General features: G+C 32.9%; 2 protein-coding genes across 2 annotated transcripts; both read right to left on the reverse strand.

The window, feature by feature from the left end:
* Nucleotides 1–6959: 6959 nt before the first annotated feature.
* LOC128185171 (histidine-rich protein PFHRP-III-like) lies at nt 6960–7946 on the reverse strand. Its single transcript, XM_052854835.1, is given in 2 exon segments — nt 6960–7065; nt 7067–7946. Coding segments are annotated over 2 exon segments (834 nt in total). The 5' UTR covers nt 7795–7946.
* A 12538-nt stretch (nt 7947–20484) lies between these two features.
* Nucleotides 20485–22091, reverse strand: LOC128184068 (neurotrypsin-like). Its single transcript, XM_052853393.1, has 3 exons — nt 21944–22091; nt 21594–21735; nt 20485–20710 (listed from the first exon to the last, which is right to left on the reverse strand). Exons 1-3 carry the CDS (start codon nt 21987–21989, stop codon nt 20542–20544), a joined length of 357 nt encoding a protein of 118 aa, XP_052709353.1. The 5' UTR covers nt 21990–22091; the 3' UTR covers nt 20485–20541.
* Between the last annotated feature and the right edge of the window lie 2968 nt (nt 22092–25059).

The raw sequence follows: 25059 nt of genomic DNA on the forward strand, positions 1-25059 counted from the left end.
ACTACATGGTATTTGTGGTTCAGTAGATGAACATATTATGAATTATCTTTTCTGAGTTAGATTTTCATATAATAAATTAGATATGTTGTTGATGTTTAATGAGAAAGAGGTTAAATACTGGCCATATTTAAATCTCAGTATATAGAGACTATCAGTTTAGATTATTTAGATTTATATATATTTATATCTTTAAGCAGTTTAATAAATTAATAACTTGTAGCATATGGAGTTAAGGGAAATGCATATTATATGTATAATCAATTTATTTAAGTTTTGTCTTTTAAATTATTTTGGTAGCTATCGATCAGCCATGGAGGACGTTTTGGATCTGGAGGTCTCAGAGAAAGAAAGGGCATTTTTTGATGACGAGGGTGATAAGTTCCCGGAAGAAGGGATGATTTGTCCCGTTCCGGCCTGTACCAACGGAAAACACCTCTTTAAGAAGTACAATAATTACATTGCTCAATTCGACAGGTTTCATAAGAGGAATATCTTCATCTATAGCTGTCCTATTTGTAAGGTGAAGGACGCGAGGAAATCAGAAATAATCAGACATTTCAAACGTTATCACCCTACTCATGGAACACCAACATTAATCGGGAAATTGTCGGACAACATTTAATTCATAGATCCAGGAACCTTTAAGAAACCCAGGAAGAGAATTCACCGAGAAGAGCGTGAACGAGCTCAGCTACTTAGGAGACAAAGTTTTCCATCACAGCCTTTATTTGAATTGTCGGACAATTGTAACCCTAGGGACCAAAGATATTCAAAAGGTGGATTCCTTCATAATTGAACTGTGAAATTTATTCTGTGAACTTATGTCACAAAATTGTTTTTTGTTATATGTTGATGTACAAAAATTATAATTTTTGTTTTTAAGAAGGGAGGAATGTAACAATTTTGATTTTCCTGGAGATATATTTGCTTTAATTCAACCCTAACTTCATTTCTATTACATACCGTGTAGTCTGCATTACCGCTTAAGTCCTATAAACTTTATATTTCGATGTTTTCACATGTCTTGTAATATCCCCTATTTATTTTGATTTCACCGGCATGTTGTCATTCTTCCCCAACGTATTTTATTACCTGCAATTTCATTGGTCGAGAACGATAATCTCAGCTTATAGGATTATAGAATTATTTATAGAGTTTTATTGGTCCGCTAGGTATATATATGGGGCCACCCGGCAGATTTGAGTTCACTCTACTAGGGTCAAGAACTTAGGTTCGTTTCCTTTTTTCTCTCTTCACAAGAACTTCGTGTTCGTTTCCTATAGTATAGAGCATTCTTTAACAATGTAATTATTTATTGTAGTCTTAGTAGAGTCACTTGGTTGATTCAGGGTCGAATTAGATATCCCTTACATATAGATAATCTGATCCAATGTTGTCTGTCGTATAGTTCAGTACGTGTTGCTATTTTTATACTTGGTAATCCCCGTGCTCATTATTGACCTTTGTCCTTCTCTTAAAAGTATGGCCACCCACTAGTGCAATAAATACATATTTTCATTCATTCCTCATAACTTATTTCTATTATTAAGTTTTTGCAATATAATTATAAAAAAATGTAACGGGAAGGGAGAAATAATGACGGACCAGACCGGGATTCGAACCCGTGCCCCCTGAATCTCTAGTCAGGTGCTCTACCAACTGAGCTATCTGGCGCCGGTATTCGAACCGGTATGACCGTCTCATTCTTCCCCCCTTAAATGTCCCCGAAGATCACCCCAGGCTCTTCCCCTGGCAGGAGTTCACCTGTCAGTTCCAGGGGTTGGTCAGGGCACCAAATGTAACGGAATGGGAGAAATAATGACGGACCAGACAGGGAGTCGAACCCGGGCCTTCTAAGTATCTAGTCAGGTTGTAGAACTCCTGCCAGGGGAAGTGCCTAGGCTGATCTTCTGGGACGAAGATCATTTAAGGGGGAGAAATGTGACGGTCAGACCGGTTCGAATACCGGCGCCAGATAGCTCAGTTGGTAGAGCACCTGACTAGAGATTCAGGGGGCCCGGGTTCGAATCCCGGTCTGGTCCTTCATTATTTCTCCCTTCCCGTTACATATGTATGCTGGCATCTCATTATATTGTGCTACTGCTACTACATATATTATGCTGACCTTAATTGGTCAACATGATAATGATAATCCAATTAAAACACAATAATGAATTCCTTTAGCTGATCTTAACTAATCCTTTTCTGCATACGGAATATCAGACATGTATGTATGGGTGTTGCTAAAACGCGGAACGGAAAACGGAACGGAAAGCTGAACGGAATGGCAAATATCATCACGTTTATCGCTTAAAAAGGGTATAGACTGGCCAGAAACGATTTACTTTGTATCTTTTATTTATATCTAAAGAATGATTATCAACATGATGCTATCTTATTAATATTCATATGAATGTCTATCAATTATAGCATTGTATTCATTCGGCTTTAGTTGAGTACGAAATGGAAAAATCAAATGTATACGAATTGTGAAACATTAACATGATTAAACGAGCAAATTAGCTATAACTTTTTACTTATTTTGCTTATATGTATGGTATTGCTAGCATATCGGCGTAGCGTACACAGTTATGAAAGCGTTTTATGCGTGTTTTGAATATTTTTAAATTTCAAATATGATGTACATGTATATACTTACATCAAAATTGAATTTTCGGTGTTCTAGACGACCTTTTATCATACAGACGATACAGTATCATTGAGATGGAAGAAAAAACCGTAGGACTGACGACATTAAAACTTAAAACACAGTAAACACTAAAATACCCCGTAATTTGTGAAACTAGTAATTTGTGAAACTAGTATTTGCAATTTTGTTTACGTTTGCATTACTAAGCAGTTGTTTATTCCAGCAGCTATACACATATGATCCAAATGGAGAGCTCTAGACGTTGCCTGGTTTGATTTTCCGATTATATATTGGGACTATAGTCTGTTGATCCCAAAATATTCATGCAGCACATTTGGACGATTTATAATGGAAAATGTTGACATCTTTTCTCCATTTGGAAGTCACTCAGAAGACCTTGCACAATTTTTCAACACTATCATCCGGGTCTGTTGAAATGCAAAACTCCGTAGACTTCTTTATTTTTAGCCGTGTATTTATACCAGCTGATAAGCTAGAGATGACGTTTTAAAGAAAGAATAATGAGAATGTTTAATGCTTCTAAAAGAGAATCGCTTGAACCCTAAGGTATATATAAATATAAGCAAAAAGTGAATCGAGGATATTTTGGGACAGAATATAGTGGTCAATGCATGTACTGTTAATTTTGAGGAAATACATATTCTTGAATAAATAATCTAATATTGCTAATCTTTCAAAAAAAAAATTAAAAAAGTACATAAAGTATATCGTTTTAGCATGATTAACAAATCTATGAGGTAAATAACATTAGATAATATTTTCAGTTTTCCCTTCAGTTCCGCTTTCCGTTCCGTTTTCCGTTCTGCGTTTTAGCAACACCCATGTATGTAAACACGTGAACCCATCTAATCGAAGAGCTGGGTAAAACTAGTACTCGCTAATGAGACATGCAGACCTGTGTTGTGTACGTAACTTCAGACAAAGATCATTCATTTGTAACATGCATGTATTTTTATGACCTATTCTTCAAATCCACTTGCACTATTTTATTAGGTAAATAACAGCTTTAAGGCGGTGCAGGACACCTGAATATTGTGATGTGCATGTATACTTTCTATTGAGATAAACAATAAAGAATAGTAAATATTGATTAAATATTTACCCCCCAAATAATGTTACCTAACATTGAAGCGCAATGGGTTAGAACGTTTACATGTCTGTAAGAGCATTGGGGTCCAAGGTGTATTTTTGGTAATTTTACAATTGATATAAATGAATTTTCATGGGTGGGGGGGGGTCTGGACCCCTCACTCCCACCCCTTCTCTAAATCTATGCACACGACGATGTTCATGTAGGCACACAGAAGCAAATCTAAAACCAGCTACCGCCACGGGGAGGGGGCATAATTTAATTTTTAATTTTGTTTGTAATAATTATATATACCATTATATACTTTCTATGACATAAAATGTTAAGATTATTGATTAACTGAAAATTCACTGCAAACAGTTCTACCCCAAATTGCACATAGTGTGCTGCACATGTCACGATGTGTATTATCATATGGGAAGGGATCTCATCCTTCAGTTATGAAAATTATAAATTTTAATTGTATAACCAGAGCTTGCATGTAGCTTTCATTCTTAATTAAACAGGTACAAAACAGTGTTATTTAGGGGCAAACACATGGTGCGGGTATTACTGTCTAATGACAGCATCTAGTTGACATTTAATTTTTTCAAATTGCGTTAAGATGGTCCTTCAAAGTGCGTTGTGAGAAACCAACCATGTGTTTAGCCGCCGAGCGATCGAAAACCTTATAAGCAGGATTGTTGTTTTATTTCAAGAATGTGGAAATGTATTTACCTTTTAGAAAAAGCGACGTATAGCATCCATTTTCATTACATGTACCTACATTTAATAATTGATATAAACAAATATAATCATGATATTTACTGATACATGTACCCCCCCCCCCCCCCGAATAAAAATATTATTTATAATAATTTCGCATTATTTCCCCAGTACATATTTCTAACAGTGCAGTTGGATAATTGATTTAACTATTTTTTGTAATAAACAGGTAAAAAAGAATAGAAATAAATGCAGTTTGAGCAGTAAAGAAATTTGTCATAATTGGATAGTACTTAGTAAATCTGAACACATTCAATAATGCATTATTGTGTCTGTTCATCGGTGAGGTGTCATTAGTTGTCTAATAAAGGGTAAATGTAAGAGTTAATGTTGACACAATATACTATGTACGTTTTTAAGCGTTTAGCTTGATTTGTTAGAGTGACATACTTGTCATAGAAAAACAAAAACAAATAATGATTTTGACACGGAAAAGAGATATTAACATGTAATAACTAATTGTTACATTGATTTTGAAACCGTAGTGGCTCTACGTCAAATATTTCTGCCTTCATTAGTACTTAATTTTTTTCCTAATTATACAAAGGTTCAAAATAATAAATAATAATTTTCATAATTTTCATAAATTTTGTGAATTTTTTTTTTTTCAGAAATAGTACAAGTAATAAGACTTGGGAAATATTGCATAACAACATTTGGGGGCCCGTCTGTGATGACGTCTGGAACACTAACAATTTTTAAGTTGTCTGTAGATAACCGAGTATTATGGGTAAATATTTGCTGCTTAAATGTTGTACATGATAGCACACAAAAGAAAATTTTTAGGAAGGAACTAGCGAGTAGACATTTCATGAAGTATTTTTTTTAAAGAAGACAGCATAGTAGCTGAAAATTACAATAAAAAAAATAAAAAAGGATCACCTTTTATAATATATACTTGTTTCATTTGTTTGAAATTATTAAATATTTTTTCAAATAAATCAAATATGTTCATAAAATTTATATATTATTACATGTATGCACATACAATCTTATTTATTGCACCTGGTTAGAATAAAAGAAAACTAGGAATTGTACCATTTATAGTGACTTGGAAGTTAGGAGCAAGTTCAAACTTCAAACAATAAACATAAACAATTTAAAATATAACAAATTAATTTGAAATTCATAGGAGTTCAAATCCTATTTCAAAAACATTAATTAAACCAAAACAATTTAACATTTAAACATCGTGACTAGAAAGTTTACTACTGGCCGAGTCACATGACATACCACTCAATGTTTCACCAGTACATTTCAAGGTTTTTATTCAAGAAAATGAGCAAGTCAACAATCCAAAATACTTCCACACCGTGGATTTAAAGTTTGTATTTGGATATGGAAATATTTCCTGAGTCATGTTATTGTTGGGATCTTGATAAGTGGCATTTGCCTCGTACGTGAGGCTTGCACATCGCGCCGCCATTATGTTTATAAACCTATTTTCGTTTTGATGTTTGAAAAAAGTCAAGTCGTACGAAGAATTTTCGTAACTTACGTTTGTATTAATTTTTTTTTTTAAATCGATTATGAAAATCTTAATCGATCATCGACATCGGGAGACATTTAACGACCGACTTTCGATTGTCGGCGATAATCGGCCCATCACTAAATTCTACATATTTCCACTCTATCAATTATTTCATTTAATGAATAAATATTTATTCATCAAAAACAAAGGAAATGTATTTTTAATTTTTTTTTCCAAATGACTAAAGAACACTTTTCCTTGCCTTTAAAATCTAAAAGTATCTGATAAACATGTTTAAGATCGATCACTGACTTGCATCAAGTCTCTAATAAAATGCTGTCCTTCACCAATCAAATATCAATGTCTTTTGGCTGTAGGATACATGTATCAGTTGCAATATCAGATCTGCAAGATAAAGAAATGGCCATTAAGGAGAAAAGAGATAATTTCCTTGATTTTTTCTTTGAATTGAATTTATCTTAACATAGTTCAATTTTACATTACGTTTTTGGTATTTAAATAAATTATTCAACATAATTTTCGTAAGGAATACCGGTAACTGTAGTTGCTAATAAAGAAATAAAAATTATACCGATATCACATAAATATTTTTATAAATATAGATTAATAATCAATTGTTTATAATTGTTTTTATTTTTATTTTAGATTATCATTTACATGTTTAAGCCTGAACTGTTTGTCGGTACAGTGTTGTTTGTATGGAGAGCTTCCAACCATACAATCCGAACTGACACTGATAGCCTTCTAGCAGCTGGGTTAATCAGTATTGTGGGTATTGCAAAGGTTAAATATATTTGTTCATACATTTACACTAAATATTTTGAATTTTCAATTATTTTAAGGTTAATATTTGTTGATAATGCCTAATTCGTAATGGGTAAACAGGATATTCAAGAATATTGATAAAACAGGTATATTGATAATTAAGTCGTATTTATTTTCTAATTTAATTCATACCAAATTTTTGCATGCCCCTCTAAATAAAACGGAAAAGCATCAATAATTTTAGAATCAGGCAAATCATGAAATTTTGCCCATTGCCCAAAACCATGCATTTACGTCCTGAGAGCCATCTCCTTTAAATTTGTCTAATTTAATGTTAGAAGACATTCTAAAGGTAGAGAAAAATGAGTTTCTACCTGCTGTCTGTGAGTTGGCAGCCGTATTTTCTGGTATTACAAATTCCTGGCTGGTTCGAGTTAGGTTCTGCGGTGGGTTGCTTGTCTTGGAGGCCTGAGATGCGTTCGGGGCGTTGTGTGCGTCCGAAGGGTCCGGGGCGTTGAATCCGTCCTTGAAGTTATGTGCGCTCGGAAGGTTTTGGGCGTTATGTGCGTCCGAAAGGTCCGGGGCGTTGGATCCGTTGCTGATGTTGTTTGCGTTCGGAGCGTTATATCCGTCCGTAGCGTTGTGTGCGTCCGACGGGTCCGGGACTCTGCTGATTTCGTGTCTATCGAAGGGCGGAAATGTCCTTCCGAAGGAAGCCGCCTGGGATGAAGATGCCTCGTGTCGATTTAGTACCACCAATGGATAGTTGAAATTTAAATCATCATTAGAATAAAACAAAGGCGGGGAAGTTTGCGAAATGTTTTTATAGTTCTTGCTCGATCCTGATGCAAAATCTGGTCTCGATTCTGATACGAAATCTGGTCTATACGTGTTAGCGTTAAATTCAATATCTGAATCTTCAAAATCAGGCTGAATAAATTTCGAGCCAGATGTTACCGAAAGTCTTGACACAGCTCTTTTAAGTTTTTGAAACGGCGTTAATTTGGCCATTAACAAAGTTCTCTAACTGGAAGAATTGACGTTACCGTGGCTTGGACGAAGACCGGATTTCCACCACTATATCGTACTAGGATTTTGCTTAATACGATATTTCCGTTAATTTGATCCTCGGGATCTTATTCGTCCTTGACCAGACACCTGGCGTTGTCTGTTATATAACCCAGAATTCTCTCCTCCTCAACCTGGGGAGTAGCCCTTTCCCTGTATAAAAAGAGGAGGCAAAAGACAGCTTCCAGTTGACTACTCCTTTTATTCAAGTTAACTAATAAAACATTCCAATCAAATTCCACAATATAATATAATGTATAATTAATAACAATAAACATTGATTACAAAAACTCTGAAAATAAGATATTATATTTACTTGAACCTTCTGAATCATTTTTGTTAACTTTTATTAAAACCGCGCAAGTATCTTACTATGATCTTACCTGTATAAAAGAGGAGGCAAAAGACAGCTTCCAGTTGACTACTGGAGAGCCGCTTTCCCCGCACCTCCCTTTTATACGCACGGACACTACCTCCGATCTCCGGACCTTATAAGTAAATGCGATTAAGTGCATACTAATGATCTGACGCACCGTGGTCAGTAGAAGCGTTTTATTTAGATTTCTGACCCGGCATCGACAGGCTCATCACTGGACTTAATAACACATTTCTCCATGAACCTAAATAAACATACGTTATCTATTTACCGCATGTCCTTTAACCAATTTCTGTACAATTTCCGTTATCATAATCATCGACATGTATTTTGTAGCAAGCGGCCCAGTTGCGGCGATAGCTAGACAACAGGTCGCCGGGAGAAATTGCAACTGTGACGAGAACCCTTAGGATCAAGGTTAGTCTTGTGAAGTACTTCTAGCAGCTAGAAGACAAAAATACATTGATGAAAAAGAAGCCATACACTTATCTCTAACATCAGAATAGGTTAAAATGGTTGCTGATGTAGTTAATAGTCATGACTGAACTCTAGTGTTAAAATATATGGATAATGACTAGAAATTTGATTAAAGTGTTACAGGGGTTGTAAACTACTAGTATTTATTTTGAATACCAAATGCAACAATGTTGAGCATCCTTATATGCAATTTTTAGTTGTTTCTTTTCCGAACGCGACATTGCAATTTGGAAAATGCTAGGATTTCATCATTTGGTTGAAGTTCCTGATTCGGGTTCATTTAATGCAAGAATTATAAAAGGTTATTACTTTCCACTGTGTTTATATAATTCTTTTTATAACTATTCATTCATTTTCATTGCTACATTGTTAGAATAAAGTAGAAGCGGAGCTTATTGCGCCAACGAATGCCCAAATTTGATTGTTAATAACATTGATAGAAATGATAATTTACTGATGTTATATTTCTGATTTTTCTAGTTTGAATTATTAAAACCTGAGTTTTATTCAGAAATGAAACAAGAGGCCCATGGGCCACATCGCTCACCTGAGGAACAATAGGTATGATAAAATCAGCTTAATGGAGTCATAATACAAACAATCTGGACAATGTACAATAATACATGTAGATCCTGTATAAATAAAACCCATTTCCCCCTCTGGATATTCTTATTTTGATAATCATTAGTCCTTTTTCTAACAGGATGATTTTATAAACATATCACATGTTGAGTATTGCAGATCTCAAAAAGATCCTTAACAATTGTTTATATATGGGATATAAACCTACATCAAACTCTGAACCTTCTTGTGAGGCCAAACAATTGTCCTTGGGCAAAAGTCTTAACAATTATAAAGAATCATCTGGCTGATTAGTTTCTGAGAAGAAGATTTTTAAAGATCTACTCTACATATTCCTATGTAAAACTTTGACACCCCCTCACTCCATTGTGGCCCAACCCTACTCCCAGGGGTGTCATTATTTTTACAACTTTGAATCTACACTACCTAAGGATGCTTCCACACAAATTTCAGCTTTCCTGACTGATTAGTTTCTGAGAAGAAGATTTTTAAATATTCACTCTATATATTCCTATGTAAAACCTTAACACCCCCCCCCCCCAGTGTGGCCCCATCCTACCCCCGGGGGTCATGATTTTCACAACTTTGAGTCTACACTACCTGAGGATGCTTCCACACAAGTTTCAGCTTTCCTGGCTGATTAGTTTCTCAAAAGAAGATTTTTAAAGATTTACTCTATATATTCCCATGACAACCTTGACCCCCCATTGTGGCCCCACCCTACCCCCTAAGGTCATGATTTTCACAACGTTGAGTCTACACAACCTGAGGATCCTTCAACACAAGTTTCAGCTTTCCTGGCTGATTAGCATCTGAGAAGAAGATTTTTAAAGATTTACTCAATATATTCCTATGTAAAACTTCGACCCCCCATTGTGGCCCACTCCTACCCCTGGGGGTCATGATTTTCACAACTTTGAGTCTACACTACCTGAGGATGCTTCCACACAAGTTTCAGCTTTCCTGGCTGATTAGTTTCTAAGAAGAAGGTTTTTAAAGATTTACTCAATATATTCCTATGTAAAACTTCAACCCCCATTGTGGCCCCATCCTACCCCCAGGGGTCATTATTTTCACACTTTGAATCTACACTACCTGAGAATGCTTCCACACAAGTTTCAGCTTTCCTGGGTGATTAGTTTTTGAGAATAAGATAATTAGAGATTTACTCCATATATTCCTATGTAAAACTTCGACCCCCCATTGTGGACCCATCCTACCCCCGGCGGTCATGATTTTCACAACTTTGAATCTACACTACCTGAGAATGCTTCTACACAAGCTTTCTTGGTGTAATGGTTCTAGAGAAGAAGATGTTATATTTCTGATTTTTCTAGTTTGTATTATTTAAACCTGAGTTTTATTCAGAAATGAACCAAGAGGCCCATGGGCCACATCGCTCACCTGAAGAACAATAGGTATGATAAAATCAGCTTAATGGAGTCATAATACAAACTATCTGGACAATTTACAATAATACATGTAGATCCTGTATAAATAAAACCCATTTCCCCCCTCTGGATATTCTTATGTTTATAATCATTAGTCCTTTTTCTAACAGGATGATTTTATAGTTATATCACATGTTGAGTATTGCAGTTCTCAAAAAGATCCTTATCAATTGTTTATATATGGGATATAAACCTACATCAAACTCTAAACCTTCTTGTGAGGCCAAACAATTGTCCTGGGGCAAAAGTCTTAACAATTATAAAGAATCATCTGGCTGATTAGTTTCTGAGAAGAAGATTTTTAAAGATTTACTCTACACTCTACTCTACCACACAAGTTTCAGCGTAACAAAGACGCCGTTGTAAATACTAGTGATACCGAATTCAATATTATTAATGTTTAGTTTCAAGATATCAGCGGTTTTAAAGCTTCGTAAAAGGAAAATAACTATTTATACGAACGATTTAAAGACTTCCCCTGCTACATGTAAACTTATGGATGTAGATTTTTATATCCTTTTTAAAGAACAGCTTGGCGCAGGTGAAAGATAAATACAATCTCAGTATATTTTACGTGAAATTGGGAGAAAAATAATTGCCAATGTAAATCATGCTGAGGAAAACATACAAAGTTTTTTCCAAGATCCGCCATTTTGTGGGGATAGGCAATAAACTTTTTTTTGAGCAACCAAATTCAAACAATTATGGTAGAAATATACAGGGAAAAGTCCAAACATAATAACAAATACAAAGCACAGGAAACTCCAACAAAAGTTTATTTTGCATTAATAGTGTTATTTTTGTCAAAATACCAAGTATGGCAAGATGAAATTAATAATGAAAGAACCAAGGCAGTTTGACGCACAACATTTACGCCAACGGGAAACAATATCTACTAAAATTATTCTCCAGGAGAATGTTTCAAACGACGGACTATTCAACCATTCATTGCAAACAGCAAATAAAGGACGCACTGTCAAAATACCAAGTTCAGATCACCTTAGTTACTGTTGGAAATAAAAAATTCTTCCCCTTTTACAAATGTGATAATCTATTATTTATATATGCTTAATTATGATACAAACCAAAATGTACAAAAATAATACTTATGTTGCAGCTGATATTCGGTGTTTCCGAAAATCTCCCTGGAATACAGTGAATAACGTTTTTATCGCCTTCACTGATAAATCCAGAGTAGCAGCCATATGTAATGGATAGTGGAACGTAAGTTCTTTCCAAGATTATACCAAATTGTATTTTGGGAACTGGGTCCTTGCAAACTAGAGGGTTTTTTTGTCAAGAGGAATGGATGATTGTGGCCATTTTTAGACGATTTAAATGTCCTTTACAAGGAGAACTTTGCCTAAAGGAATATGAAAAAAAATCCAAATTTAAAGCTGACTTTTTGAGATTTCATTCTTTACAAAATTATAAGTTATAGGTACAAAAAGTCATTTCTAACTTCCAAGGAAATCTGGTGGATATGTTTTTAACATTCACCCTCATTTACAATTATGCCTTACGTGTCATTAATTGATTACAGGACAAAACATGTAATTAGTAAGGTGCGTTTGAATCCAGATGTGATTTTTTTTTTAATTATGGAACTAGGATTATTGCATTGTCTGCTATATATCAACAAGCAAGCGTAACGTATTATAATTTGAATATTTATTATAATTGCAGAAACCTAACATAACTTTGAAGTTTTGTTGATAAATAGCATCTACATCTTATAATTATATTTGGCATTTTGTTTTTATTTCATATAAACATTTGAGTGTTATGATCAATGCTGACTTTGATTTTTTTTTTAGATTGCAGACTTTCGGATATCTTTTTTTATCGGCTACATCTTTGACAATGTATGATTTTGTATGTTCTATGAAAATAAACGTTAAAAGCGAAAAAAATTGAATAAATTATTGAAGTTTATACATTAAGCTTTAATTTGAATATATAACAGGTTAGCTTACGTAACTTTCGTAAAAAAAGTTTGTATAGGTTGATCATAAAAATATATCGCTATTGAATAATGGTTATATATGATACTCCAATCCAAGTGCATATTTCACATTTAGAATTATCAAACTATTACCAACAGGAATGCACTGTAGCAACCTCTAATGATACAACGTCCACTAATGATATAATGTTGCATTAGTGGTCAGGATGTTGACCACTAATGATATAATTTTATCAATAACGAACAACCTTACCGTCCGCTAATGATATAATTTCAGATTTATATCATTTGCGGTCAAAAACCGTAACCTCTAATGATATGGAAAAAAAAATGAGAAATAAGTACAACCTTGACCACTAATGATACACATTTACATACATTTTCAATTGCATTAGTGGTTGGATTTGCAACCTTTAATGATATAATATGATATAATTTAATATATATATATATATATATATATAGATATATATATATATATATATATATATATATATATATATATTATATATATATATATATATATATATATATATATATATATATATATATATATATATATATATATATATATATATATATATATTCCAAATGTTAATACATGCGTTCTATACTTACAAAGGCAATGTATCGAGGAAAAATGACGATTTTACATTTGGAAAAATGGCGAAAAAAATTGCTTAAGTGACGTCATAGATGGACAGGTCAGGTCCCGACCACAAATACAACATTATATCATTAGTGGACGGTGTATTATTAGAGGTTGCTACATACCACGTTTTCAGTCTAATGAAATATTAAATGATTGAAGTCGGAAAAATCAACCTTTTAAATGTTAAAGGACTATGTGCGGTATCGTCAAATATCTGCCCCCGATTTCAACCAATTTTTAAATAGTATCGTATAAAAATAAAATCTTCACAAATCATTGTATAGAGGATGCCTATAACTTTAATAATGATTTTAGTCATCATTGCTCATTCGCTGTGTATCTATGACGTCACCTAAATGGCCAAATTCCCGCAAATTTGCAATCAAATGAAAATATTCTCATTTTTTCTCTATATTATGCATTCGGAAGTATAGAGCGCAGGTCTGCTCAAGTGCGATTTTAACATATATTTTTCTTCAGATTGTTATACACATTATACTAAAATATGGTACTTGAGCAAGCCTGCGCTCGATGTTTCCCAGTCGAAAAACCATCGGAAAACACCCATATTTCGCTACAAAACATCAATTTATCAAAAAAATGCAATCTTCATGACGTCATTTCTACATTATGACGTCACTTTGGTGATAACCTTTTACACCTTTATTTCCAATATGACTTTAACTATCTTTCACCTTATTTTTAAAGCTCTGTCTAAAACTTTGATTTTGGGGGCAAAAAATTCATAAAACCGCACATAGTCCTTACCCAAGAAGGCAAATATAGCGGATAGTTTGATAGAGTTATAGTTTTGAAACCGAAAATTTCAAGTACACACATGTACATGTACAATTAAACTGTGAAGAGCAAGTTACACTTCTGTTCGAAGACAGTTCGAAACTCTGAAGTCGGAGTCAATTTTCAACAGGGTCAGTTTTCAACGTGTCGATGTCATTAGAAGATTGAAAAATATTTTTCAAGCTGTTGAAAATTGACCCCAGGTATAATTTCACAACTTTTGGTATCAATTTTTCAACGTTGAAAATTATACCCGGGTCAAATTTCAACCAGGCTGGAGCTAGCAGCCACTAACAGCAGCCACTTAGCCCGTAGAAACCTAGCAGCCAATAAGGAAAATCATCAAAGTACTGAGAATACTCGAACAGAAAATTATATTTCACTTAATTATCGACATACAGTAAAACTCGGTTATAGCGAGTCCTAGAGACTTATGGAATTACTTCGTTATATCCGTAATTCGTTATATTCATATAATGAATTCGTTATAATATCTATTGCCAATTCACTATATACTAGTACATGTTTTTTTTCACCAGACTATAATTTTTGCTAATTGAGACTTAAAATAAAAATACATTACTTTGATACATTTAGAAATCTGATTGTTAATTGAAAAAATTATATGAAAATATATTCTTTCAAACTATTCTGTTAAGTGGGAGTACAAACTTTTTTATACTGCAAAAAATTCGTTATAAAGGTGTTTTTCGTTATTATTTCGTTATTATTCACCTCTAGGGGACTCAAAATCAGATCGCTATATCCGTAAATTCGTTATATCTGAATTCGTTATTACCGTATATGTTTGCAAAGAGTTGTGGAGAATTTTAACCGGGGACACTTAGCTATATCCGAGAATTTGCTATAACCATGTTCGTACTAAACGAGATTTACTGTGATCTAATTAATATCAAAATGATTAATGCTCAATAATTTGTACGAGCACTGACGACTTCCGAAGCAGTAATGCTCGCCTGGATAAAAGTTATAAATGCGTCTTTGTTGGAAAGAAATGAAATACGTCTATGCGGGTCATAAGTTAATTATCATGTCTCCTCAAAATAAATTAAAGTTGAAGCGATTTACCGGAAATATTACATAAACCTCCGGTATTGGTTTGACAATCTTAGCAAACCACGGCCCACGTGAACGATCATGATTGAGAGAGTTATATATATAAACGGACTCCGGACCATTGCTTGAGACGATGTTGTTTGACATATATTCCTTTAGGCTCTATCTACACAGTTTAACAACAAGAGACAGAGTTCTTAGTCTTAATAACAAACTGTTTCTATCAGGAAAAACAAAAAACAAAACCAGAAATCCATCGGACAATATTAGGAATTAAAACATGGAGCTGAAATTTTTTTATCAGATACATAATAATTGCGTAGAGCAAGTTCCATTTCAGAGACAGTTCAAAAACATGTAGTTGGTCAATTTTCAACGTGTGAAGTCATCAGAGATTAGATAAAAACTTTTTTAAACTGTTGAAAAATGACCCGGGCATAAATTTTACGACGTTTTGTCTCAGTTTAAACGTTAGAAAGCCCCCCCCCCCCCCCCATATCCAGAATCACTAATCAACGATGAAAAATAAAATCCGGGTATACATTTCACTACTTTTGGTTTCAGTTTTCAACTTTCGACATGCCCCCTCCCCCCCCCCCCCACCCCATACCCCTCCCAATCAATAATCAATGTTAAAAAATAAAGCGCAGGTCGATTTTTTACTCGGGATGATATTCTTTGTTACAACGGCATGATCCCTATTAATTCAACTAACTTTAATTAATATTCTTTGTTGTTCTAATCTATAATTAACAAATCAATATATATATATATATATATATATATATATATATATATATATATATATATATATATATATATATATATATATATATATATATATATATATATAATCTTTTATATTATTAAAGGTTTCAAATCCATCCAATAATGCAATAATGTATGCAAATGTGTATCATTAGTGGTCAAGGTAGTACTTATTTCTCATTTTTTTTCCATATCATTAGAGGTTACGGTTTTTGACCGCTAATGATATAAATCTGAAATTATATCATTAGCGGACGGTTAGGTTGTTCGTTAATGATAAAATTATATCATTAGTGGTCAACATCCTGACCACTAATGCAACATTATATCATTAGTGGGCGTTGTTTCATTAGAGGTTGCTACAATGCACACTGATATTCCATTTACTGATTGGACACATTTCGAGTAAATTGCAAGAAACAGTTCCACAATTTTTGTTTACCTAAAAATCAAAGTTACAAAAAGAAATAAATTAGGTAACAAGAAAAAAGAGTAAAGGTTGCATGTAACAACTCAACAAGTTTTGTTTACCTTTTAATCAAAGTTTCAAAAAGAAATAAATGAGGTATCAAGAAAAAAGAGTATCTTTTTAAATACTAAATTGAGGTTACGTTCATAGAACTGTAAACAATATAGTTAAACATATTTTCAAGATATATACTTTCTAAAAATGAAACAAATTTAAATAGTTTTTTTTACTTTATTGATTAAAGTGATTTTTGTCTCACTGTTTAAGTCTACTGCTTGTGCAAATTATATAACATCGTTACGTTAAAATAAAAGTATTTCGTCTAGTTTATACAAGAGGAAAAACCACTTCAAAATTAGTGCAACAATTTGATAAAAAATAATATTTGAGAACATTTTGAGTGTCACATTTTGAAGGGCACAAGTATTTCTGTTATGTACGTTACGACCATATATGACAAAATTTCCATGAGAGGCATAGACTACTCTCTGTTTCAATCGAAACATTTTTTTTATGTCTCTCTCTCTCTCTCTCTCTCTCTCTCTCTCTCTCTCTCTCTCTCTCTCTCTCTCCCTTTCATATCGACAATGGCATTGCCATACCCTACAATACACTATTCTTATCTGGATTGTTGTCGTTGATGTTGTAAATCATTATATCTTCTATGGTTTAAAACTTTATCATAACCTATATTTTGACATGTCGATTATTTAATTGAGTTTCGTTTCATAGCTAAAACCACACTCAATTTTAATTATTTAGATTAAACAGATCTTTCCTCGCGAGCCGATTTTTAAACAGTTGGGGCGAATACACTTCGGGTTAAAATTGTTCGGGGGGAAATACATACAGGGCAAACAAAACCACTTAGATTCGCAAAGTCAACAGTGTTATCACTAATTTAATTGTTTATACTGTGTGGGGTTAATTCATCAATGTTATATAATTTAACCATTTTATAACCACTATATAAGAGCTATTAAAACATTTATTTGTAGGAAAGAGCATGTACGAATGATCTCTATTTAGAACAGTTTGATGTTGCTAGGATACAGGTTTCAGATCCATGATTTGATTGGTTAATTTAGATATTGAATCTCGAATTTCGAATCTTGAATCTCGTATATCGAATCTCATATTTTGAATCTCGAATCTCGAATGATCCTTCTCGGCTTTCGTAGTTTTCCTCTTCGAAACACACATAAGTTTTCTTCCAGTTGATGTGTTTTTAAAGCACAAAACAATTTTTCAATACGCAGGAGTGTTAAGGGAGTATATTGGCAATTTAGCGTCTTATTTTGACTGTTATATTTACAATCGTGAGATTGAATAACTGTTTGGAATCAGATCAAACAGTTAGTATTATCCTTTTAAATAGATGTCACTGCAATAAAATCGAGCATTATATGACTGCCACATCGGTGCATTATCACGTGACAATTATAAATGGCTTACGTATGTTCCTTAACATAACATGAGATGGAACAACACAACCCTGCGGTTTTCAAAATACAATAAACATACCAAGTGAAGGTAAAACATCTCAGTTTGATCAAAACCGCTGCTAGAATCCTATGTTTTCTTAATTATATATTTATTCATCCGGTTCTCGGAAAACCTTCCCAACATTTATACAATTTACATGGAAAACGGTACGTTGCATCAAAACAACACAAAACATAGGATTTTAGCAGCATTTTTTAACTTAAGCATTGATGAAACTATCAATAAGTGTAAAATTTGAAGTTCAATATATACGGGTTATTGTAGTTCTAGTCGGATTTTTTTATCGTAAACAACGACAGTGGAAAGCCTGACCAAGAAACAAAAGCAAATTTACATAAGCAAATAAATAATTTAAGCGAATGATTGAGAAAACAAACATCTCTTACAGAATTCTTATGTTTAATTCTCAATAGCTCACACCGAAATACTTTATTAGATTCCTTGGATAACTTTGAATCTGTTTACTATGTTCTCCGATCAAATTTACACGACATTCAATTTTCAGTCAAGACGTCATCAATTTGTAATCCTCCGTAATACAGTCTAGTTTGTGATAAAATTGTCTTCGGTATTTTTTATATATTTTTGGTCTATGTTTCGTTGCTTAAATATTTGAATATGTACTCAATAACTAAGATTTGTGATTTTACAGAATTACATGTAACTCAAACTCCATATGCTTTCTTAACATCGCAATATTATACCGAATACATCGTTCCAATTTTGCCGTCAAAACAACACTTGTTTGTCGTTGCATATAGCTTTATTATAACAATTATTTTAGAAAACATATATCGATTTTCAAAAAAGTGCATCTTAGTGATGCTTTTCTGTTTAACCCATATTTGGGAAAAAACTACAAAGCAATTATTGAAGAACAAATAAACATCTGTGCAAATGCTTTTAAAGTAAAATTGTCTCGACAAAATTATAAAAATAAACAAATAAACACAAATTTTACACGTCATAAACAATAGAATTGAAGGTTCTCCGTTGTCACAGATCTCAAGTACGAGCACAAGAATGGGTCATCCTGTGAGGTGGGACTAAAGATGAGTAGGACTAGCATGGCGTGAAACAGTAGCAGACATTAGTATTATCATGGCGATGGACTGCCAGATACTGATTAAATGCCTTATCTAATTAAACAATGAACATGTTTTGAGAAACATGATTGATATACCTTACATAAATATATGCTAGGTCAAACCAACTTAAATATAATCTTATGACAACAACAGGACGCAGTATAGCTGTCCAAAACCACAGCAAATACGAGCAATTTATAGCATTAGGAGTATTACACAACTCAACAAAGAAAAAATAGTCTAAACAATAAACAAACTATACCTTAGTACGTGGCAAAAATACAAGTACATCATGCATTTATATTCCAGGATAAAATACACACACTCGATACGTGACCATACAGGAACAAGTGGGAGCAAACACCTTTGTTTTACAGTTCTACCGCGTAAAACCAGTATGTCAAAAAGTAACAAAAATACTAAATATAAACTCAACAGTAATTAATGTAAAAAAAAACTAAGCTGTAGTTATATTACAAAATAATCAAATAGTTCAGCTTACCCATAATAGGAGAAGGATTCACTAAAATCTTAACTGCTTATAGCTACAATAGAGAAATCGTGGCCACTAAGCTCTGCAATGCGGCAGTTCAAATAAAGTAATTAAACAAAATAAAAAGAATTGACCAATACTATAGCTGACACCGTGTTCAGAGAGGTACACTACGGGTACTAGTTAAAAAATACCTTGTCAAACAAGAGATGTTCCTGAAACTCTTATGCCCCCCTCCCTTGGAAACATCCACAAAGAAAATGAACGTTAACTGCAAATAATTGGAATTTTTCTAAGTCCAAAGGGCATAACTCTGTCGAAAATTTCACAATCGTACCAAATATCGAACTTGACCTGGATATTATCACAGTTAATCTTTATACCAAATTTCATTTCATTTCATTTCATGTGGAAGTTCTCTGAAGAAAATGAACAAAACTGCAAATAAATATAATTTTTCTACGTCCAAGGGGCATAACTCTGTTGAAAATTGCTCTATCATACTTAAAATCACACTTGACCTAGATATTATTTTTAAAGGCCTTATACTAAATTTCATATCAATGTGTGCATCCTCTGCGAAAAACAATTAAAGGGAAACGGCAAATAAATAGAATTGTCTACGTCAAAGGCACATAACTCTGTTGAAAATTGCTCAATTATACCCAATATCGAACTTGACCGAGATATTATCATGATAAACCTGTATACTAAATTTCATTTCAATATGTTCATCATCTGCGAAGAAAAGAACGGTTAGTGGACCGACCGACCGACCGACTGACCGACATACCGACAGACAGACAGCAGCAAAGCAACATGCCCTCCCTTCTTCAAAAGGAGGGGGCATAAAAAGACCGTTTTAGAGGTTTCTTAAAGCTTAAGGATACTAATACGTAATAATGTAACAATAGAAATTGATTTTGTGACAACAATCAACATGTATAAAACGTATATAAAATGTACATTTATAACTATAGAAAATGTTTAATGACATATGACACCAGCATCTTCGGAATGAGAACAGCCATGTCTACCAAAACCTGCGAAGGAGCACTTTGCAAGAGATGTCTCACTACCTCTACAGTTGACATCATCCATCCAAATCTGTCCACTTCCTTCACCGAAGTGCGCCGATGAGACGGCCTCTGCAGTACTTAAAAAGAATACAAACATGAGTGACATCAAAGATATTGCTGAGAGAAATCTTATCTAGATTCATGTGATAGATGAGTTGACAATAGTATAATCTATTTGGCTTTTCAATTTTTTTTTCAATTTTCAAATATACTATTTTTGGTCGTAAAGCCAATGTTTAGTGAACATTTTTTTGTCTACAGAAGGTATAAACAGTCTAAGAATCGCAAAGAATAGTCACAATCATCAAACCTGCATTAACGCAATGAAAATCAAATAGAAAATAATATAAAGATTGCTTCTTTTCTATAAATTCGTTAGTTTTCTAATTGCAAAAATGCCCATTTTGAATGTTTGTTTTCACTAAGTAAATATGTTTAAATAACATATTAAATTTAAGTTGAATCTGTATCCGTGCCATGAAGGCGCCTAGGGTCGGCGCTTATCCCTAGGTACCCAGATTTAACTGGGTGGACTGAGACAATGTAGATAAAGTGCCTTGTTTAGGTGCACAACACACAACATCAAGTGACCATAGCGGGATTTGAACCAGCCACCTTTCGGTTACTGGCCTAACGCCCATGACCTCTAAGCCATGTGCTCCACTCAAAATTATTAACATAATAAATATTTAATGGAATTTGCATGCATTGCCATTTTAAAGATTATTTTAATATAATAAATTTTGTGTTAGTTTGTTTTGTTTTTTAATTGAAATCTCTATACTTTGTTCTTCTCGTAAAGTAATTAAAAGCAATTAAAACGGAAAAGACTGTATGATATATTAGGAGATGTTCTACTTTTTAACTTTCATTTAAAGGCATTAACAAAATTGTTTTCTACCCGGACATATACATTATATCTGTTTAAGAAACTGATCAATACTCAAAGAATTGTTTTACCCACTATATCCCAGCATTCTACAGACAACCCTGGCGTCGTCGTTGTCCCAGGAATCATCACAAACAGATCCCTCTGTGGTTCCTAGTGTCACAACTATACGCCCTTCTCTTGGCGTTGACCCTCCAACCAAGTGTACGGAGACTAATTCATATGAAAACATATAATATAATATTATATAAAAAATTTATAACAATTTTCCGTATTAATAACTTAAGGAATAACAAAAATATTTATATGTTTGTTTCTGTTGGTGTGATATTTAATGCAATACTAAAATGGGAGAAATATTTTACATTGGAATAGCATCAATATAATGATAAATTGGATATAAAGTTACAAAAAGACATACAACATACAACTCCGACGGCCTCATTGTGTTGACAGTCATGCACCATATATCCGTTGTGGACGCAACATCCGATGGAAGTTTCTGGACCTCTACAGCTAACTTCATCTAAAACGATATTTCCCGAGCCTACGCCATATGGAGCATTCTGTTTTTGAACAGCACCGGACCTTCATAAATATATACATGTCCTATTATAGAAAAAAATACTATAATGAACAATTTTAAAAAATCCATAACATTACAAAAAAAATAGCTTACTTAACGAAATAAAAGAACAAGATAGGATAAGGGTCATTTATGGCCCCCTCAGCAAATATGTTCATTTTACTACCATGCATAGTATTGACCTCAGTAATCAACATGGTAGGATGTATTTTTGGTAACCCTTCAGTATAGTTGCCTAGCAACGAAACAAACGTGACCATGGTTTCGGTCTAAATTAAGAAAAAAACCTCTTCATTCAATTGGGAAATTTTAAGTTACTGTTATTTGATTAGCATAAGTTTATTTAATTGAAGTACCAACATGAATCAAAAGATATGAGTGAGGGTTCTGTTATTAAATGGATAAAGAAAACACCTTGTCCTTTTACTTAATATATGGTAGTTACAATAAATTACGTATTTATCATCCTTCTTTTCAAAACTTTTAAAACTATTAATAACATTAACACATCAAAAGAAAAAAGTAATTTAAATTCAGAAATTCATTTATTCAATGACTTTTTTCGGTAACCAATTAAATAATATTTCTAGCCCAAATACAAACAGCATGCACAAGTATAAAAAGTACATAGTATTTAACATTGCAGTCATTTTTCCCGTATTTTTTCTACATATTGAAATGTGCATGTTTCCTAGCTACACATTCCAGAATATATGTGTTCACAGAGAGAGAGAGAGAGAGAGAGAGAGAGAAGATAATGTACAAAAAAGTATCAAAATAGTATCATCTATTATATTTCAAATCCAATGATTGGTACATGTAACAAAGAATGATACATATCTCCCTGAAGTATAAACAAACATGAATGAAACACATGTAAAAATTAGTATCGTCCATTAACATATAATATTCGTATTAAAGTAATGGTTTCGAGAAATCATATTATAGTCAACAACATCGTAATTGTACATGTACACATGTTGTATACACATCAAAGAATTTTTCACAACAGGCTACATGTAAATTAAATAATCAACAGAATGTATCGTACTATCAACAGAATGTATGGTACATTCATGTACATTAGCAAATACATATAACAATTACATGTACATATGTGCACTGTAATATTGTTTCATTATCTGAAAGAAAAAATTTAACTTTTAACAACACACTTTTAAAAATATATGCTATGTACATACTGTAAACTAATATTTATTCGCGACGACTTTATTTCGCAAGCCTAATCCACGTACGTTTTGTTAAAGACTGGTTCATGGTGAGATATATTCGAGATGACAAAGCCCTTGCCAAAAATTCTTACATACAAATAAAAGTTGGTTTACAGTATATGCCTGCTCACAAAAATTCTGTTATATGTAATATTCTTTCATGGCCATTTACTTTGCATTATCATCTGAATTGAGTCCAATTTTCATGAAGCAGATCTACACAAGCTAGCACATACAATGAAGATTCATGATCTGAAAAAAAATCAACAATTAAAACACATTTCTTAAACATATGCCATGAAAAGCATTCATAAGCAATGTTTCTAAGATTTCACTATATAATTTTGATTCAATTTAATCGATTAAGTTGTCTTATATTTCTTCTTATATAGTTTAATTAAGACACTATTCTTCTCAAGGTCACTGACTCAATCACTACATCTGTTTACAAGCTCAATACCTTACCCCTGTGCTATGGTGATGTTCAACCATAATGATAGATACAATTTAACAAAGCATTTTTATAAATCCAAATGAGGTACCTTGCAATTTTTTATTCATATAGGTTTGAAAAATATGAATGTTTTAATGTATTTTCCTAAATAATTTTTAATAAAGAAAAAAATTTATAATGAATTTATTTGATATTAATATTATGCATTTATTGAAACAAACATATTTCCACTTTTTCAGAAATACAAAAAAAAAATATTGTATAAAATAATTTTAAGAGCATATATTCTTCTTTGAACAACGAAATCTTGTTTTAGATTTGATACTTAAACGATTCATATGGTAATGTTTCAGTGTAATATTCCACCTTAATGCAAATACAATCACATCTGCTTTTCAGTAATTTCAGTACTTTGATTATGTTCTGTCAACAAAGTTGGGGGCTTTCAACATTCTAAAAATAGATTTCGAGGGGTTTGAAGAATAGATGAAGTTGGTTTTCAGCAATACAATCGTGATTTAGCATTGTAAAATGTTAAAAGGATTAACAAAAACCAACCAGTACTTACATTACTTTGAGCTACTAAGTACTACATGGCTTCTGTGCACAGTTTCACAGTATAGGCTACTATAGCTTCTATAGTGACATCAGGCGACAATCGTCGTCTGTAAAAAAAAATGCGCTTGTTTACACCACTTTTTTCATAAATACAAAATAATTAAACACATTCTATTTTCATACATATGAACAATTTTAATAATATTTGTTCTAAATAAGTAAATTTTAACTTTTTATAAGGATATGGTCCAGTATGTACGTAGTCATTTCAAGCAGTCGGCAGCTGTGCTGCAGGAACGCTACGTAAGCCGCGTAAATCTTGATACTTATTGTGTTGTTCACGTTAAAAGTAATACTTTAAAGGATAAAAACTAAATTAAATCATAATGAAAAGAAACATTGCTGATAATTTTGTGAAAATACACATATGTAACTACATAAAATAATGTGCACTTACCAAACTTCTGCAAGTTCGGCTTCACCGCCACAATGTTTGTTTCCGGAAAAAATTACGCCGATCGATTCAGACTGATTATTATAATTTTTCACACGATTTTTTCTCCGAATTTTCGATATTTGAACATGAGCGACTAAGAATACCACGAAAAAATTGTGTTGTGGTTTTCTTAGTCGCTCATATTTTTTAGAAAGTAAGAAAGTTGAAAATATTGGTTTTCTTGGTGTTTTTCAGAAATAGGCATGTATTC

The sequence above is a fragment of the Crassostrea angulata genome, chromosome 5, assembly GCF_025612915.1.
Source record: "Crassostrea angulata isolate pt1a10 chromosome 5, ASM2561291v2, whole genome shotgun sequence".
Lineage (NCBI taxonomy): Eukaryota > Metazoa > Mollusca > Bivalvia > Ostreida > Ostreidae > Magallana > Magallana angulata.